The sequence below is a fragment of the Neocloeon triangulifer genome, unplaced genomic scaffold (genome assembly GCF_031216515.1).
Source record: "Neocloeon triangulifer isolate White Clay Creek 2 clone unplaced genomic scaffold, ASM3121651v1 ptg000014l, whole genome shotgun sequence".
Classification (NCBI taxonomy): domain Eukaryota; kingdom Metazoa; phylum Arthropoda; class Insecta; order Ephemeroptera; family Baetidae; genus Neocloeon; species Neocloeon triangulifer.
Window position 1 is genome coordinate 25,883,440 of NW_026775556.1, and position 17,919 is coordinate 25,901,358.

The window sequence follows — 17,919 nt, forward strand, 5'->3', positions numbered from 1 at the left end:
AAAAGGGGTGGATCCATAATAGGTGAAGGTGGTGATTATTATTGTTGTTTATATGTTTGAAAAAGAATAATATTTTGCTATATTATAGCAAAATGAGTGCAATTTTTGCAAATAGGATTTTGTAAAAATCTAATATATACGTGAATAACCTGAGTATACAAAAATTTAAGGCAATACTAAAGATGAAGCGGGTTTTGATGGTCGCTGAGAAGCCGTCTTTGGCTGCCTCATTAGCAAACATCTTAAGCAATGGAAGGAGCACAACTAGGAAAGGTACATATTTTTCAAATAAAATTTTATACACATTTAAGAATATATTCATTGTATTTATAAATATTTAGGGATCAACAGTGCTTGCTCCATTCATGAGTGGAACATGCCATTCAAAGGCGAAAGTGCTCACTTCTTAATGACCTCTGTTTGCGGCCATGTCATGAGTTTGGACTTTGTCGGCAAATTCAACAATTGGGATAGGGTTGATCCGGTAAATTTTTAGCTTAGATGGATTAAGTGAAATATATTTTAATCTGTGCTTTTATTTTCATTCATTTGCAGGCAGAGTTATTTCATTGCCCAACAGAAAAAAAGGAAGCTGTGACTAAGTTGAAGATGCCGGCGTTCTTGTCCAAGGAGGCAAAGGGTTGTGATTACTTAATCCTCTGGCTGGATTGTGACAAGGAGGGAGAAAACATTTGCTTTGAAGTCATAGATTCCGTCAGGGAAAGCATGCGGATTACCGATTTTGTAATATTATTAACTTTCAGAAAATTAATTTAAAAAGTTTTCTATAAAAAATTTCTTATCAGAATGTTTACCGAGCCCACTTTTCTGCAATTACTGAAAAAGACATCAAAGCTGCAATGAACAACCTTGGCAAGCCAAATGAGAACGAAGCTAAAAGTGTCGATGCTAGACAAGAATTGGATTTGAGAATTGGCTGCGCCTTCACCCGATTTCAGACCCGTTTTTTCCAAGTACATATTTTTACATTTTTTGTATGCTGATATATTAAAGTGATAATTAGGGTAAATATGGAGATTTGGATGCATCTCTGATCTCATATGGTCCATGCCAAACACCAACCCTGGGATTCTGTGTGCAGCGACATGATGAGATCCAAACATTTAAACCTGAACCTTACTGGGTTTTGCAAGTAAGTAAATGTAAATTTTAAATTTGTATGTAGAGTAGAGGGCCTTTTGATAATTATTATTGTGATTATTGTTGAATCTCTGTTGCTTCAAAATCAACAGAAAGTTTACAAATAATTTTGAAAATTGCATTGATTTTCATTACCACCTATGTTTAACAAAATATTTTGAATTTAAGGATATACCTCTTTATTAGTTAAAATCTATACAGATTATGGATTATGATATAAAATGATTTTGACAGGTGACTGTGCAGACCAGTGATTCAAAGGAGGTGGTGCTTGATTGGGAACGAGTCCGTTGTTTCGAGAAAGAAATTGCCACCATGTTTCTCATGCACGTCAAAGACTTCAAAGAGGCCAAGTTAGATTAATGGCAATCAAATTTTCAGAATAAATCATCACTATTTCTTTCCATCTTAACAGGGTAACAAGTGTGAACGTAAAAGAAAAGGCAAAACCGCGCCCAATTGCTCTAAACACCGTAGAATTGATGCGAGTGGCCAGTTCAGGTCTAGGAATGGGTCCTCATCATGCAATGCAAATTGCCGAAAGGCTCTACACACAAGGTTATATCAGCTACCCACGCACGGAGACTACGCACTACCCTGAAAACTTTGACTTAGGGTGCGTATTAAGTAATAAAATCTTTAACTTGATAGATGTAAATTATTTAGGGAGGTATTGCGGCAGCAGCAGAGCAACCCTGATTGGGGTGATGATGTGAGAGAAATTCTTGCTGCAGGAATCAATCGCCCTAAGAAAGGCAAAGATGCTGGAGATCACCCTCCAATCACCCCCATGCAGCCAGCAAGTCGAAACGAACTGGATGGTGATGCATGGCGGCTCTATGACTACATTACTCGTCATTTCATTGCTACGGTACTTTTTCTATTCATTATAATTAAATTGCATGTGCACTAAACATTTAAATTTTCAGGTGTCACGAGATTGTACATACTTAAGCACTACTGCCAAATTTGAAGTAGGAAAGGAGGTGTTCAAATGTACAGGGAAAACCCTTCTTGATCCAGGCTTTACAGGAGTCATGCATTGGCAATCCTTCAGTAAAAATGAAACTGTGCCCCCTTTCAGTGATGGTGAAGTAGTTGAAATACAAGAGGTATTCAAATTTACAATTAGCTATATATCTGGAATTTTTATTATTTTGTTTAATTCAGGCCAAATTGCAAGAGTGTCAGACATGCCCACCAGACTACTTAACTGAATCTGAACTGATCACCTTAATGGAAAAGCACGGCATTGGCACCGATGCCTCTATTCCCGTTCACATTAATAACGTCTGCCAGAGAAATTATGTTACTGTGGGCTCAGGTCGTCGTCTAGTGCCGACTCCTCTCGGCATTGTTCTCGTCCACGGATATCAAAATGTAATGAAGTTTAAGTAATTTTCATGCTTATTCTTGTAATTTTTGAAAATTAAAATTGTAGATTGATCCTGAGCTGGTGCTGCCCACGATGAGATCAGCCCTTGAGGAGCAACTGACCCTGATTGCTCATGGAAAGGCTAGCATGCATGCAGTTCTGCAGCACTCGCTTGAGATCTTCAAGCAGAAATTCCTATTCTTTGTCAAGAATATTGAGGGCATGGACCAGTTGTTTGAAGTTTCGTTCTCGCCTCTTGCTATGTCTGGAAAAGCCCTTTCAAGGTAGGAAAAAATTTGCATGAAACAAATTTTTTGCATAAATTTAAATTATTATTGATGTCCAATTATTGACTTGCTGTAAATTTGTGCAGTGACTTCAGAATAAGAATAAATAAACAATAATTTTTGTATCAGGTGCGGAAAATGCAGGAGGTATATGAAGTACGTGCAAGCCAAACCAGCTCGCCTCCATTGCTCGCATTGCGACGAGACGTACAGTCTGCCACAAAACGGCATAGTTAGAATCTACAAGGAGCTCAAGTGTCCGCTGGATGAATTTGAGCTTCTCTCGTGGTCTGCCGGAAACAAAGGCAAGAGCTACCCTCTGTGTCCATACTGTTACAACCACCCACCATTCAGGTAACTGTTGAAGAAAAAAAAGTTGCTTTAAAATGCTCATTTTCCTATTAAGGGATATGAAAAAGGGCAGTGGGTGCAATGCCTGCACTCACCCAAGTTGCCCCCACAGCTTGAACAGCAACGGAGTCTCTTCGTGCGTAGAGTGTGATGGTGGAGTTCTTGTTTTGGACCCAGCCACTGGCCCAAAGTGGAAGCTGAGCTGCAATAGGTATATTTTACACATCCTTTGGTAAAATATAAAATTTTATCGCAAAATTTATCAGATGCGACGTTATTATTCACATATTTGACGACGCTCACAAGGTGATTGTGGACGATGGAACTTGTGAATGTGGTGCCCAGCTCATGTCTGTCAGCTATAAAGAGGTCAGGCTTAAATATTCCTAGTAAATGTAAAATTAACTTTTTTTTGTGTCTTCAAAGGAAAAAACCAAGTTGCCAAACGAGGCTACTGAGTTGACAGGCTGCGTCTTCTGCTCTCCTCATTTCTCAACCTTGGTTGAGAAGCACCGTGCAATCAATCGACCCAGCCGGATGGCCCCTGGAGGCAGGGCGGCCAGGGGAAGGGGCCGTGGCCGTGGAGGTAAGGGCCGAGGAAAGGGCAAGCCCAAGGACAAAATGGCCCAACTGGCAGCTTACTTTGTTTAATTGGTGCGGTTGTTGTGACTTAAATATATCTGCTGCCAATCACTGTGTCCCTTTTTTAGGAGTCGGCATCTGAATTTATCTGTAGTTTTTCTCATTTAAAATGAGAAGATTTAGTGAGAATACAAAACACGTAGTTCATAAAGAACTGTATACTCCTGTACAAGCAAAATCCTTATTATTATTATTTATTCTTCTCGGTCAATACAAAAATTTTAAACTGGAAAAAAGAGAAGAAAGGGTTTACAACTAGCAGATGTCTGCTAAAACGCCCGAAATCAAAAGAGACACGGCCGCCGCGGTAAACCCACACTGTCGGAAAAAAAGAACGATATCACAATCCATTGTCTAAATAATAATTATGTCTAATTATTGAGCGTTTTGTGAATTTGTATAATTTGTTGAGTCTCTTTGAACCTGGAGCCATGCTATGCTTTATAATATGTAACTGTATTAAAAAAGTTGTATAATTTTTAAAGTTTCAATGGAGGAAAATGAATGAAAAGAAAATAAAAATTGAAAACGTGTAAAATTGAATAATTAAATGATGTTTTATTAAGTTTTGCGGAACATTCATATACCACCTAGCGATGGGAAACACAAAAGCATTCAACTGAATTTAATTTTCAATTACAAAGAAAATCACAAAATGTTAAAGCTCCGAGCTCCGCCAATTTTATCAGAAAACAAACAGCATTAAATCTAATATTCTGTAAAACCATGTCTGTCCAGCTAATAATAATTCTTTTATTAAACGCGTTTGCTTACAATATGTACTGCTGGAGCAGCACTACAAAAAGCGACATTCATTCACCACCTTACCACCTAGCGGTGGGAAGCACATTGGGTTGGGACCAATCATAAAGGTATTATACCTTTATGGGACCAATAAGCCTGTATCGCTAACTTCAGTCACGTGGTTCAGTCGTCATCCTACAAGATCATCATCGTCAGTCGGTGCAGGGCAGGCGCGGGCCAGGCCAGACGCAGACGGCGAAAGATAGCAAGTGAGGCAGGTTGGATTGGATGTCGCAGGCCAGAGGCCAGACGCACGCACGTTCTTTTCATTCGCCGCGTGTTTGATTTTTGCGACTGGAACATTTTTTGATGGAGCCGGCGGAGCCGACGCTCGCCCAGACACCCCTCGAGATGGCTGAGGTCGAGGACGCACCTGTACGAGTGGCTGTGAGGTCAGTCTAATTCTATTTTCAAATTACATATTTTCCGATTATGGATTATTAAGATTTTAGCGTCGAATTGCGATCGGGAAAACCGAAAATGAAGCTGGCAAAGTCACGGGGCCACGCTTTTGAAGAATATTGCTTATATTAAGCATTTTGCTCCTTGTCACTCGTATCGGCACGGTTAATTTCGACAACGAACAGACTTGTCTATTCTCGTTTATCTTTCCAGCTTTCGGGAATGCCGGGAATGCTGGATGGCTTGCGAGATACTTTGCCGAGCGAGTGCATTTTTTGCATTTCAAAATTACCTGCATAGAAATTTGCTAAAACTTCCGACAAAAAAGACCCCATCTATCACAATGAGTCCAGTTATGAAAGATGAAAATTAATATTCGCCAAATTTTTAAAATGATTTTATATACAGATTTTTATCTGTTTGGAGCTCTCAATTGCGCTAATTAATTTTTTTGACCTGGAGAGCGCGAGCTTTTTTCAGAGAGAGTAGAAAAAAAGCGCTCTTTTACGCTCTTTTTATTTTCTAGAAATTTTAATAAATAGTGGAGCTTATTTCTTCTTGACAATAGGCGATCATCTGAAAATCTTGAGAGTAACAATTATTTTAAGATTTTAAAAAATATATAAGCTTTTTCGTTTACATTTTTAAATAATTAAACAATTTATATTTAACTTTTAAATTAACTTTAAAAAGAGACACAAATTTAATTAAGAATAAAATTATGAGCATATTGAAAACGAAAAAATTTGTCTTTTAAACTAATTTCGTCTTGTTCTATAAAATTGAAATAATTTGTTACAAAAAAAAAAAAAAAAAAATTATTTAAATTTTTTTTAATAATATTTATCAATAAATTTACTTAACATTAAATCTAAATTTTTCTTCAAAAAGTTCATTAAACTTATTTCAGAACTGACGGATTTATTAAAATTAAAATAAAAAGTATCTTCATAAGCTTTCATTTTCTTAATTTTTTTATGAAGAGAACGCAAGCAACATATTTTTCGCCAGAGTATAGAACTCGATTCAACTCTAGCGAACTAGAGCCGTGCGACAAGAGAAATTTCGCCCCGCGAACCGATCGTGGACGTCTAGCATAGACTCTGAATGAGCATCCAGTCGACAGACACACGGACTGTCGGACCTGTGTGGGATTTTTGCTTCTCACTCGGCGTTTTCTCCATTCAGCAACAGCGTGAAACACAAATAAACCAAAAAATGCAATCTCGCTAGGCTGCTTGGAAACGTTCACATGAGGATTCGATCTTACAATCGGAATGCCGGCAAACAAATTTTTGGCAGTCGGGACAAATTTCATTATTTGCGCAGATCGAAATCATCAAAATAAACCGGAAGTGAAATAAAGGTTACTTATATTGAACCTTAAATTACTTGGACGACGACGATTACGTTCGACGACACAGTGTAAAGTAGGCAACACGTGGCACTTCGAATATGCGCGTGATGCATACTTGCTTTAAAAATGGTACCATATTTATATTTTATTAAGCATCAAAGTAATCGATACTAATAATTATTATTCAACATTACTTTGACTTCTTTGTTTATTTCACCTATGTTTGAATCACTCAAGATCAGATAAAGTAGAATAAATTGAGAAGTGTGTGTCTCCCAATAAGCAATTATACAACATACAAATTTTTTGTCTCACTGATATTTCAATGACGAGAATTATAAAGTGAGATTTCGTGTGCTCCTGTGCGCTTGAGATCTGCTTGCGATAGATCAATTGTATTGTTATCAAACCATTTTTTTCTCTAAATTCTATAGTAAAGTTTTTTGAATGGCTGAGTTTTTGTGGATATTTTCACAAATTTTCACCACTATGGTTTTTTGCACTGATGATTTCAGTTTTGCGAAAGGCTTTGTTTTTTATTACCCCAAATTAAACTGAAGGAAGCACAATTAATTTCAATTTTGAGTGTAGACCAACATCTTCAGTTCCAAAGAATGTACAAGGATAAATTATTACTTGATGGATGGTTTTGCATAATCATCATTCACAGCATAGAATAGTTACTTCTAAGTTTTTGAGGAGAGTAGCTACAGACTCCAAAAACTCGTTTTGGAATTCATATTAAAATTTAATTATTTTTTCTTTAGTAATTACTACGAGTTTCCTCAATTGAAAGTCTTAGTGTTGGGGGAGCTCAAAAAAAAGCATGAGAAATGTTTGAGATCAAATAGTATCGCAGCTGATTTTACAGGCTGAATTATTTTCAACAAATTTTGATCTAACCAACGTGGACAATTTATTAATAGAAAATTTCAAGGTTTAATACATAAAATGTCACTGCAATTTTCATTTACTATTTTTAAAGCAATTATGCGTCACGCGCACCTTCGAAGTGACGCGTGTTGCCTACTTTACACTGCGTCGTCGAACGATACAGTAGGTTAATATCTGCTCCCAGGACTTGTACAAGGCGTGTTTTGCGATTCTTGCAGAATCCGACCTCTAAGCGCTCGAGAGGTGACCAACAACATTGAAGTGTGCACGAAAATCTCTCCGGAGGAGCCGCAGGTGCAGCTGGGCAAGGGGAAAAATTTTAAATATGACCACACTTTTGACACACACCATGCGCAGAGCATCTTGTATGAGGAAATATGTTGCCCAGCTTGTCGAGAGCGCCCTCGAGGGCTTCAACGCTACGGTTCTCGCCTATGGACAGGTAACAAAATGAGATTTTGAAATCGCATCGCACAAAATTTATAATGTTTTTTTTTTTTTTTTGCAAAATATTACTTAATTTTAATTATTTAAATATAAATACTTCAAAACTAAGAAACAGTAATAAATATTTTATTTCAATTTTTAAATTGATCGAAGCACTAAATTTTTACAATTTGCCTTTAACCATGAAGAATTAACCCCAAGAATTTGTGAAATTATTTCCGACCTATTACATTTTCAGACTGGAAGCGGCAAGACCTACATCATGGGCACAGACTGGGAGCTGTCCACTAGAACTAGCCTAAAAGACATGGGCATGCTCCCGAGAGCAATACGACACATCTTTAACAGCATGAAGCTTCGGCAGGAACAGGCGAGAGAAGCTCAAGTTCCGGAGTTTAGTGTTGAGGTATAGTTCATTGAACTGTACAACGAAAACCTCTATGACCTGCTGGAGCCTGAAAATTCTATAAAAGTAAGAAAATTTAAAAGATTTTCATTTAGAAAACATAATTGAAAATTTTTGTTTCAGGAGCCCAAGAAGTTCCGAATTTTAGTGATCAACATGACAGAATCTCGCTTGACGGTGTCACACGGACGTCTGTAAAGTCAGAGAGGAGGAAGCATTGAGCTGCCTCAAATATGGCGCTCTTAGCAGGTCTACTGGCGATGAAACACAGCAGATGAATCATCAGTCATCGAGGTAATACAACAAAATTAAAAGCTATAAAAAAACAGTTATTAAATTATATTTTAACATTTTCCAGATCGTCCCATGTAATTTTTAGTATGCTAATTCGGCAGCGACGTTCGGTTTCTGAAGGACCTTGTGGAGACAATGTGGATGGAGTCACCGGCGACTTCGAGCCTCTCAGCTCTAAGTTACAATTCGTGGACCTGGCAGGCTCTGAACGATTGCACCACACCGATGCCACTGGAAAAAGGGCAAAAGAAGGCATTATTTCTATTAACTTAAGTCTTTTGGCCCTGGGACACGTCATTTCTGCTCTGGGAGACAAGAAAAAGAGGGCCACGCATGTCCCCTACAGGAACTCGAAGCTTAACAGGATGTTGGAAGAATCGCTCGGTGGAAATTCCAAAACGGTAATAATTTGATCATTTAAGGTTTTTTTATTTTTTATTTATTATTATTTTCAATTACAGGTTATGATTGCCTGCGTTTCACCAACGGCTAAAGATTTCCAGGAAACCTTGGGCACTCTCACATACGCAGACAGAGCTCGACACATTAAAAACAGAGTTTCCAAAAACAAAGTAAACAATGCACAGGAACTACGCCATCCGGAGCAAGAAGTACAGCGGCTGCAAAAAGAGCTGGCCGATTGCAAGCAGGAAAACATCAAGCTCATAATGACACAGAAGGAGAAAGAAGACATTGAGACCCTCACAGCAAGGTTTGCTAATTTTCGGAACCTCGTTGTCATTATTGATGCAATTATTTGATTTGGATTCGGATAGTGAGGAAGGTGAACGCATCAAGAGATTCAAGGATGATTATGAGAGGAAGTTGGCCAACATGCAGAAGGAGCTCATGACCGCCCAGAACGAGCAAGCCAGAGTTCTTGAAGAGCACTCTGAATACAAAAGCCAGCTCAGGCAGTTGAGGAGTGAATTGTCGGAAATGAAGAAGATTAAGGTGAGCAATAGTAAAAACTGAAATTTGTTGTTTAAGAAAACTAATGAATGAATTTATTGAAGGTACACCACATTAGGTGTGCGACTTTACGTAATGATATCAATTAACAGATCATTTCTTGACCAAGCTGCTTCACACTATAACTTAAAGCATTACGAGTACATTCAAGGAAGTGATTTGGTCCTAAAAAACTTAAAAACTATTAATTTTGTTGAAAAAAAGCAGTGCTCCCGAAGCTATTAATTTAGCATAATTAAATATTCTCTTTCTATTTAAAGGTCGGCCCTGATCTAACAGTCGAGTGTGTGCCTACTATTTCTGCCACAATTTCTGAAGACGATGACGACAAAAGTGAATTGGTCTGCAAGGAAGACACACAGGCTTCAAACTTGGTCCAGAAGGAAAGGAGAGAACAAGTTCCCAAAGAAGCCATTCACTTCGCTTGGCGCTTCCTTTTGGCACTGCAAATTCTTCTGCAGTTGGAAGTATATGCTCGGAATCAGAACAAAAGGGCATTAAAAATACAATGTGCCTGGAGACGCCACGCAGCCCAAAAACGTTTGGTGAAGCTGAAAAAGGATATGGCCTTACGACAGTGTGCAGCCGCTACGAAAATACAGTGCAAGGTTCGCTCCTTTTTGGCAAAAAGAGTCTTAGCCAGACTTCGCCAGGAAGCCCCTCAGAATATCCCTGACGATAAGAAAGAGTACGTCCACTTTTTTGAGGAAGTTCAACTGCTGAAGGAGAGGAAGGAAACTATTGATGGCGTCAAGCTGCGCACCGACCAGGACGCACTTATTTAAGTATATAGTGTTGGAATATTTGGGCTGTCGGGGTTGTACTGTGGAACAAAATCTGGAAAAGCTTCACCAAATTCGAGACTGAGCCGATCCATACTTCACAAGGAAAAGAAGAAAGCCGTTGCTGGTATGCAATTTATCGTTTAATATAATTATGCAGAAAATTTACTTTTAAAACATTTTAGAATATGTTCGAAAGATGGTAGAAGAGGAGAAGGTCAAATCTACGTTCAGTGCACCAAAGGAAATAAAGGAATATGAAGACTTCATTGACTACATCTGCGGCAAAGTGCGTAGCAGCAATGGAAAAGACAATTTGCTCCTTGGCACAGAAAAAGAGTAAAATAATATTTAAATTTATAGTTGGGTTATTAACAATGTTTCATTTCTAGGAATGGAGACAGCGACTTGCTCTATAAGCCTAACGATGCATTGTCTTGGGTTTATGGTCGTGCCATAATCAAGAATAACACTTTGAATGTCGATCAGTAGCTCTATGAAAGACTGACGCTTTTAAGGAAATGTGATCAAATTTAACTGTCTAAAATTGGTTAGTGCATTTTTTCTCGTATGTAATATCAATCTGGATCCTCTTTAAACATGGTTCAAATCAGAAAGTCAAGCAGACCCATATTTGTCATTTATCTTTCAAATTGTTAGCTCAAAATGTTTTTTTTCTCCAGACTTATGAAATTTACGTTTTCTTGATTTTTGAGTAGATATTCGGAACACTGGGGTGATACATGGTCATATACATCGAAAAGACGCGCACATCATTTCTCTGTTTTTAGTTGTTAAGGAGAATTCTCAATCTCTCTTTTATTACTGAAGCATTTGATTTGTGAATTTCACTTGAAATAAGAAGGCGGGCGTTCGCTGCTTGTTCATTGGTGCTTCTGTTAAAAAAATCACTCCGTTAGGAATTTTTTTGCGCATTTTAATTTATTTAATTTATTGCTTTTAATGATTATTTGTCGAATGGAGATATTACTTTTGCTGGTAAATAGGAGCATTGTACACAATATCAGAGAATCCTTTTGCAGACGACTGTTTAGTAGATTTTTGTATTTCAATATAATCATGGACCATTTATTACTTTTGTTTAACACAATATGACTGACTAAAGAAGAATTAAAATTTATGTACGGTCAAGACTTTGTGACAAGAACGATCCACAGATTTTAAGGAAAAAGGCTTCTAAAATATATTTTAACAAGAAATTTGGGGGTACTTCTAATTCATTTCTGGTTCGTGTGAATAAAGTAATATTTTTTCATTGATGAATAAAAAAAAAAATGAAATACAAAAAATTATTATTTTATTTGTTAACCCCAACAATAAAAAAAATTTTTTATACAAAATAAACAAAATTTAATTTACTGGTCGCAAATATTATTGTGTTTAATTTTTTTATTTTTTATTGTACGTTAAATATTTTTGGCATTGCAAAATGGAATATGATGTTTTTTGCCACACAGAAGTCATGCAAAGAGCTAGTGAAAGGCATGCAAGTTAGAAAGAAATTGATTTGGGTTCATTGAAAGTCTGTCTGACAATGAGGAGCAAAATTTAGTGTTGAGATGGAGGATAGGGTCTTTGTGCGGTTATATATTATCCCACTGCTGCACGATGGTTCCCGGCTCCCGGGTGACGAAATTGTTGCGGAGGAAAGGTTGAAGGGTCTGCTGGACTCGATCCAGTTTTGCAGCAAATCCGTGACTGCGACCCATGTCAGACGCGACTGCATGCACAACTACAGAGATCTCACCATTCTGGATGGCCTCGATCAGGTTACCCTTGACCTCAGTGAGAACAGAAGAGGGTGAGGAGTGTGAGGAAGGAAGCTGCAGCTCATGTTTTTTGCGAGGGTTGGTGATGCACAGGTACTCATTGAGCTCATGCGTGTAAGGCGAGGAGAAACTAAGGAGAGTGAAAGGTAGAGGAGGCGCGGAGAGGAGGAACCTTCCTATTGTTAAACTGGTCCGCGCTGGTCTCCTAGGTTCCGCATCTCCTCTATCTTTTACTCTCCTTAGGAGAAACGGGAGAAACGTTCGATATACCTGCCTGCGCGTAGGTTTATGTCGGACCATCGGTTGCTGGTCAGCGTAGGGCGAGAATGACACTGCTGAGGACCATTCAAGGACGAAAAAGTTCTTGACGCACAGTTATCTTCGCGCCGGCCGATTTCCATTTTTCATTGCACCTTGTACCACTCGTGCCGGAGTGCCATCTGCCGACCTTTCAGCTAAACATTATGGTCTCCCCACTCTACTGAGACTTTTTTCTCCGCAATAATCCCGTCGAAACTGAACGTCCGCCGACGTCGAATTCGGCGCTGCAAAACCAAGAAAAGCAACTCGACGACGACGGTCGCCAAAATCCGGACGACTCGGACGACATTTTCGTCCTGTCTTCCTTCGCACCACGGCCAAGGGACGGATTTCCTGGGCAGCGTCAGTTACATGGACTTCGAGCACGGGTCGGTCTGTCTCGAGAGCGACCACAAGGCCCTATCAACCTCCCAGTACGCCATGGTACGAAAAATATATGAAACTGATATTTATTTAATGACTCACTCCTCAAAAAGGACCAATAATTTCTATTATAGCTATATTGCAAACACTTCAGGTTGTCTTTCAGGACATTCTGGACAGTTACCCGACGGACGCGGACGTTTGCTGCAGGTATTCGCTCAACTCGGACCTTGAGGTGGAGGAGGGTGACCTTCGGGCCCGCTTCTTCTTGCCAGTGAACCCTCAGATACGGCACCCTGGGCGAGGGCCGGTCCTGTTGGTGCAAACCCCGTCCCGATCGGAGCACCAGGGCCCGAGCTAGCAGTGAGCTCGCGTCAACCTCTCCTTCGGGCGCTCCCCACTCAACGCTGCCTCCTGAAGTCGGCAACCCCCTTCCCCTTAGGTTATCAACACTGTTGGATGGGAAATAGAAAAGGGTTAAATTAAAAATCTTTGGGTGTAGCAGGGTGCCAGACACTTCTCCACCGCTTGCCATTTTTCGCCAACAATCAGATAGATTTTTCTCGGCTAATTTTGCTGTGAATTATTTATATATGAAGGTTTTATTTCCATATATAAATATTGTTATTTTATGATTAAATTCATTGAAGTATAGGAAGTACTTTAAAAATTCCAGGGACCACGCTAGTGGCCAGCGAGATCAAATATTTGAAACGAATTTATAATTACAAGTAAATAAATTTTTAGGGCTATTGAAAAACGTAATTTAGGTAAATTATAAGTTCAGGATTTGCTGTTTCTTACATTTACATGTTAAAAAATTTTCCACTCAATATTTATATAATATAGAGCAAACGGCATCAACCAATAAATGCCGATTTTTTTTATTATAATATAAAACCATTCTTTGGAAAAAAATAATTCAAATTTCTAACCTAAGATATGGATTGAAAATTATCAATAATTTGTTTACGACTTTTTTTTAATCATTTCTGTACATATTGTTAAAGAAATATACACTGCAAATTAAAATTTACAAATTATAATTGATAATTTATTTATATTTTATTTGCAAATATAATGAAAATAAATGGAAAAATAAAGGACTCGGGCTTTTCCACGTTGTAAATGAGGAAGACTTTTTCATTTCCATGATCTTCTCCTCAAGTAATAAGTTAAATTCTTCAAATAAATTGAAAATAAATGTTGTTATTATGATTATTTGATATATAATTGACTTTCAACGCTCGTGATCCTGAAATAATTTTATTATTAGATTTTTATAAAACTTAAGTTAAGGACTCCTTATTGACATAGTCAAATCAAGTCTTTACAACAATGGTTTGTTATTTTCCCAATAATTGCCCAAAATGGCTTCTATTGTTGTAAAGACTTGATTTGACTATGTCAATAAGGAGTTCTTAAACAATAGAAAATTTTAATAAAATACATACTTTCAACCATTTCAATAAAAAAAATTGAAAAAAAATTTTATAATAATATTTTTAATTTCTACCATGCCGTGTTCCCTCCTAAGTTTCAAATATTTTACGCCCGTAACGCGACCTGTATAGAAGCGAGTAAACCAGAGTAAACCTAAACCTCCAGTTGGGAGTCGCGTAAAGTGCGCCGGGCGCCCGTGAAGTGCGCTGCCTCCTGCCGTGTAGAATAAGCATTATTTAATCACTCTGTTCTGTGCCGCAATCCAATCACAAATCCAATATCCATTACGCAAATAAACAATCGCAGCTGGTGGTGCAAAACAAAATAGGCAAACTGTGATTTCCGCAAGACAATGGATCCGCAATGGAGTGTCCTCCTGACTGCCGAGGACTTGGCGGACAATCCCGTCGAAACTGAAAGTCCGCCGACGTCGAATTCGGCGCTGCAAAACCAAGAAAGCAACTCGACGACGACGGTCGCCAATCCGGACGACTCGGACGACATTTTCGTCCTGTCTTCGCACCACGGCCAAGGGACGGACTTCATGGGCAGCGTCAGTTACATGGACTTCGAGCACGGGTCGGTGTGTCTCGAGAGCGACCACAAGGCCCTATCGACCTCCCAGTACGCCATGGTACGAAAAATATGAAACTTTAATTTTTATTTAATGACTCACTCCTCGAAAAGGACCAATAATTTATTATATTTTTGCAAACATTTCAGGTTGTCTTCCAGGACATTCTGGACAGTTACCCGACGGACGCGGACGTTTGCTGCAGGTATTCGCTCAACTCGGACCTTGAGGTGGAGGAGGGCGACTACATTGCGCTCTTCAAGATCGGATGGACAAACACGGATGAGGCAATCCTCAAGCACCCTGCCCTCTCGCCCGATGTAAGAATTAATTATAATTTGTTATGCAATTTTCCTTCGAGGATTTTTTTGCAGTCGCACTGCGTTAAGGTAGCGATTGTTTGCGTTATTATTCCGCAAATTGCAAATATAAACACTTGATAGCATATTGTTCTCTTTTTTTGCACAGATAATAAACCGTGGCACAGTTCACATGACGCAGACGTGCCATAAAGTCTTACTGTTCAGATTAAGAAACCATAAAATGTGTTTCAAATCAATCACTTCACAAATGATTAAGATATTTTCTTCTTTTTATAAACTTTCAAATAAAACAATATTAACGATAATTTTTAAATACACATTTAGTTTTAAATTTGTTCTTAGTTTCCTTCTTTGATAACACAAATAAAAATTCTCCTTTAAAAAATGATAAAAATGTTAATTTTCCATGATTCTAGGTCCAATCGAAGCAGGGAGGAATTGTTATTTTCCGAGCAGACGCACTTCCCAAAGACGAGCAGGAGTTCTACCAGTTGTGCTATGTGAACGTGGACGGGTCTGTTTGCGGCGCCAGTGTGCCATTCCAGTTCCGCAGGTCGCATGAGGCTGAGCTCTGCATGCATTTGATGGACGACAGCATGGTCGTCGTGCGCAGCCGGACTGCCGTCGTCGAGGACAAACTGCGCAAGTTGCAGGAGAACCATTCGGACGCCCAACTCGAGAAGGTGAAACTCGCTGACGAGTTGGCCAAAGTCAAGAGAGAACTTGACAAGGCTCGTGAGGAAATTTCAAACATGAAGGCAACAACCGAAGCAGAAATAGCCGAGAAAAATGTTTGTTATTTTACAATTTTTTCTTTCATTATTGAAAATTTTTAATTTCAGAGTTTGCTGCAAATTTTGGAATCATCTAAACAGAGGGAAAGGCACGTGATGAAGCTGCAGTCGGAAATAAAGTCTCTGGACGAGTCTCGGAACTCCACCTGTAATGATCTGCGAATTTCCAAGCAGAATATTGATGCTCTGACCGCCACGGTTGAAACTTTGAGCGCTGTAAGATTTAATTGAGTTTTTAAATACGGCTTTTTAAAGAATGTAAATTTAAAGGACAAAACTCGCATGGCTGGACTACTGCGAGAAAATGTCCGTCGAGGAGATGAAATGTCCCAGGAGCTTCAAGAAAAGAACCATATATTGGCTGAAATGGAGCAGAAAATTTCTCTTTTCACCCAGGAGTGCCAGAATTTGCAGAAAGAAAAAGAAAAACTGACTGAAAATGTAATTTTTAAGTTAAATGATTCTCATGGGATTAATTGTTAAAATTTTTAGTTGAGACTTCAAACTAAAAATGCCACAGAGAGAGAGTTGCATTTGCTGAATGAGTTGACCACACTTCGCACATCCCTGCTGAACGCCGAGCGAGTGCAGCAGGACGTTGATTTGCTCAGGGAGCACCGCAGCAATCTGGAGCAGCAGTTGCATCTGACGGACGAAAAGTACAGGGACCTGAAGGCCGCCTATGGAGACCTTCAGAAGCGAGAGACTGACCTGGTCAACCAGGTGTTGAAGCTAAGTCAGAAACTGACAGACCCTGAGCCACACTCCCTGCAGTTGTGCAATCACTGCTCGGTAAATTAAAATAAAATTATTATGGAGCTGTAATTTAATTTAAGTGACAAGTTGAAAGTACCAATTAAAAAAAAAAAAATAAGAACAGTGTCAGGGTTTTGCACCGTTCATGGAAATGGAGACAGCAAAAAAAATGAGTTTCTTCTTCAGCGCCAAACTCCACTGGGCTCAGTGCTTTCTAAGCGTTGCAACCCTGGAAGTATTTTTTAAATTATACAATTTTCTTCACTTAAATTAAATTATTTAACGCTTCTAATTTTTGGGAGGATAATTAGCAAAATGTTGCTAATTTATTGTTATTATATATTTTTTTTTTTTAAATTTAGAATTCCACTGTGAAAATCACCAAATTGGAGGAACAGGTTGCAGACCTGCGGATTCGTCTGGACCAAGGAGCCGAGGAGTACAAGAAGGTTTATGTTGAAAAGTGTAAGGTTGAAAAGAAGCTTTCAAAATCTGCTGGAAAGAGGAGCAGCTCGAGCAAAGAAAACGCTTTGTAAGTTTCCAAAATACGCCTCGGATTTTCCATTTTTGATGTTATTTTCTGCACCCAGTGCTACTGTTATGATTTCATTTTCACGTTTTTACATCCAGCCGTCACAAAAAGCTGGAACACGTTTAACAAAGATTGCCAAACAATTCGCAGGTCTGGTGACGTTACCCCTGGTGATGGTAGCTCCTCTCGTGTCTGTCCTATGTGCAAAGTAACATTCCCTGCAGGCTCCAGTGATCTTTTCACTCAACACTTTGAGAATCATCTATCTTAAACTAACTAACAGACAAACTTATTTAAAATTCTTACGCACGGGTGTCACACTCACATTAGTCGAACGGCAAAAATTTATAATCTACGTAGGTCGAATTAGCATTTAACATGTTTACAACATACAAAAATTCAGTACACAATCTTTATGTGTCACGGCTAGTCTTGTGTCTATAAACCTCACCTCTGTCCATTCGCTTTCGTTACTGTTCTATTTTACTAGACCATGCTGTGTTTCAGTTCCTTTTTTAATTTTATCTGTTGATGTAAAAAATGCATGACCATAGTGATATAATTAGATTTTATGTTTTAATGGAAAGCCAAATTGAATTTTTAGAACTTCCAAGAGAAAATGCTGTAAGAGAATATAATAGTATTTTAATCTATGAAATATGATGTAACGAGAAAATTATAATATATAAATTTCGTGATAAATGAGTACAGTATATTTAGGCAGGAAGCAATGAAGGGTAAATAAAACGATTAAGTATAGCAGAAAAAAATGATCTTTTTATATCAATTCACCATCACAAAAATGAAAAATGACTAGCTGCCTTCAATCAGAGTGGGAACCGATTTCAT

The 17,919-nt window shown here is 38.5% G+C and overlaps 3 protein-coding genes across 7 annotated transcripts; all 3 read left to right on the plus strand.

Moving 5' to 3' along the window:
- Positions 1-3: 3 nt before the first annotated feature.
- Positions 4-4,367, plus strand: LOC132200160 (DNA topoisomerase 3-beta-1). Of its 4 annotated transcripts, none has more exons than XM_059625409.1 (16): positions 4-22; positions 171-273; positions 342-484; positions 556-744; positions 807-974; positions 1,025-1,153; positions 1,396-1,514; positions 1,577-1,777; positions 1,828-2,032; positions 2,091-2,273; positions 2,332-2,541; positions 2,603-2,820; positions 2,953-3,177; positions 3,230-3,385; positions 3,441-3,543; positions 3,601-4,367. In XM_059625409.1, the coding sequence occupies exons 2-16, from the start codon at positions 183-185 to the stop codon at positions 3,823-3,825; spliced, it is 2,565 nt and encodes an 854-aa protein (XP_059481392.1). In that variant the 5' UTR covers positions 4-22; positions 171-182; the 3' UTR covers positions 3,826-4,367. The 4 variants fall into 4 exon arrangements, with proteins under 4 accessions (XP_059481392.1, XP_059481391.1, XP_059481393.1 ...); XM_059625408.1 differs by having other exon boundaries at positions 10-28; XM_059625410.1 differs by lacking the exon at positions 4-22 and having other exon boundaries at positions 38-273; positions 3,601-3,828; positions 3,885-4,367.
- Positions 4,368-4,765: 398 nt separating this feature from the next.
- LOC132200166 (kinesin-like protein KIF21A) lies at positions 4,766-11,458 on the plus strand. Its single transcript, XM_059625417.1, has 10 exons — positions 4,766-5,012; positions 7,492-7,715; positions 7,959-8,192; positions 8,250-8,420; positions 8,485-8,821; positions 8,882-9,132; positions 9,197-9,374; positions 9,653-10,301; positions 10,360-10,513; positions 10,567-11,458. The coding sequence occupies exons 4-8, from the start codon at positions 8,401-8,403 to the stop codon at positions 10,175-10,177; spliced, it is 1,311 nt and encodes a 436-aa protein (XP_059481400.1). The 5' UTR covers positions 4,766-5,012; positions 7,492-7,715; positions 7,959-8,192; positions 8,250-8,400; the 3' UTR covers positions 10,178-10,301; positions 10,360-10,513; positions 10,567-11,458.
- A 1,020-nt stretch (positions 11,459-12,478) lies between these two features.
- On the plus strand, positions 12,479-17,829 carry LOC132200162 (tax1-binding protein 1 homolog). 2 transcript variants are annotated; one of them, XM_059625413.1, is made up of 8 exons: positions 12,479-12,708; positions 14,815-14,985; positions 15,405-15,779; positions 15,831-15,998; positions 16,053-16,223; positions 16,275-16,574; positions 16,901-17,070; positions 17,221-17,829. In XM_059625413.1, exons 1-8 carry the CDS (start codon positions 12,637-12,639, stop codon positions 17,339-17,341), a joined length of 1,548 nt encoding a protein of 515 aa, XP_059481396.1. In that variant the 5' UTR covers positions 12,479-12,636; the 3' UTR covers positions 17,342-17,829. The 2 variants fall into 2 exon arrangements, with proteins under 2 accessions (XP_059481396.1, XP_059481395.1); XM_059625412.1 differs by lacking the exon at positions 12,479-12,708 and adding an exon at positions 14,273-14,725.
- The last annotated feature ends 90 nt before the right edge of the window (positions 17,830-17,919 follow it).

Bases quoted from the DNA above. Each gene is read 5' to 3' on its own strand.
- LOC132200160 (XM_059625409.1), top strand. From the start codon at position 183: ATGAAGCGGGTTTTGATGGTCGCTGAGAAGCCGTCTTTGGCTGCCTCA. The intron at 2,274-2,331 runs GTATTCAAATTT...TGTTTAATTCAG, and splicing joins AAGTAGTTGAAATACAAGAG to GCCAAATTGCAAGAGTGTCA. The intron at 3,386-3,440 runs GTATATTTTACA...AAAATTTATCAG, and splicing joins TGGAAGCTGAGCTGCAATAG to ATGCGACGTTATTATTCACA.
- LOC132200166 (XM_059625417.1), top strand. From the start codon at position 8,401: ATGAATCATCAGTCATCGAG. The intron at 8,421-8,484 runs GTAATACAACAA...AACATTTTCCAG, and splicing joins ATGAATCATCAGTCATCGAG to ATCGTCCCATGTAATTTTTA. The intron at 9,133-9,196 runs GTTTGCTAATTT...GGATTCGGATAG, and splicing joins ATTGAGACCCTCACAGCAAG to TGAGGAAGGTGAACGCATCA.
- LOC132200162 (XM_059625412.1), top strand. From the start codon at position 14,444: ATGGATCCGCAATGGAGTGTCCTCCTGACTGCCGAGGACTTGGCGGAC. The intron at 14,726-14,814 runs GTACGAAAAATA...CAAACATTTCAG, and splicing joins CGACCTCCCAGTACGCCATG to GTTGTCTTCCAGGACATTCT. The intron at 16,224-16,274 runs GTAATTTTTAAG...TAAAATTTTTAG, and splicing joins AAGAAAAACTGACTGAAAAT to TTGAGACTTCAAACTAAAAA.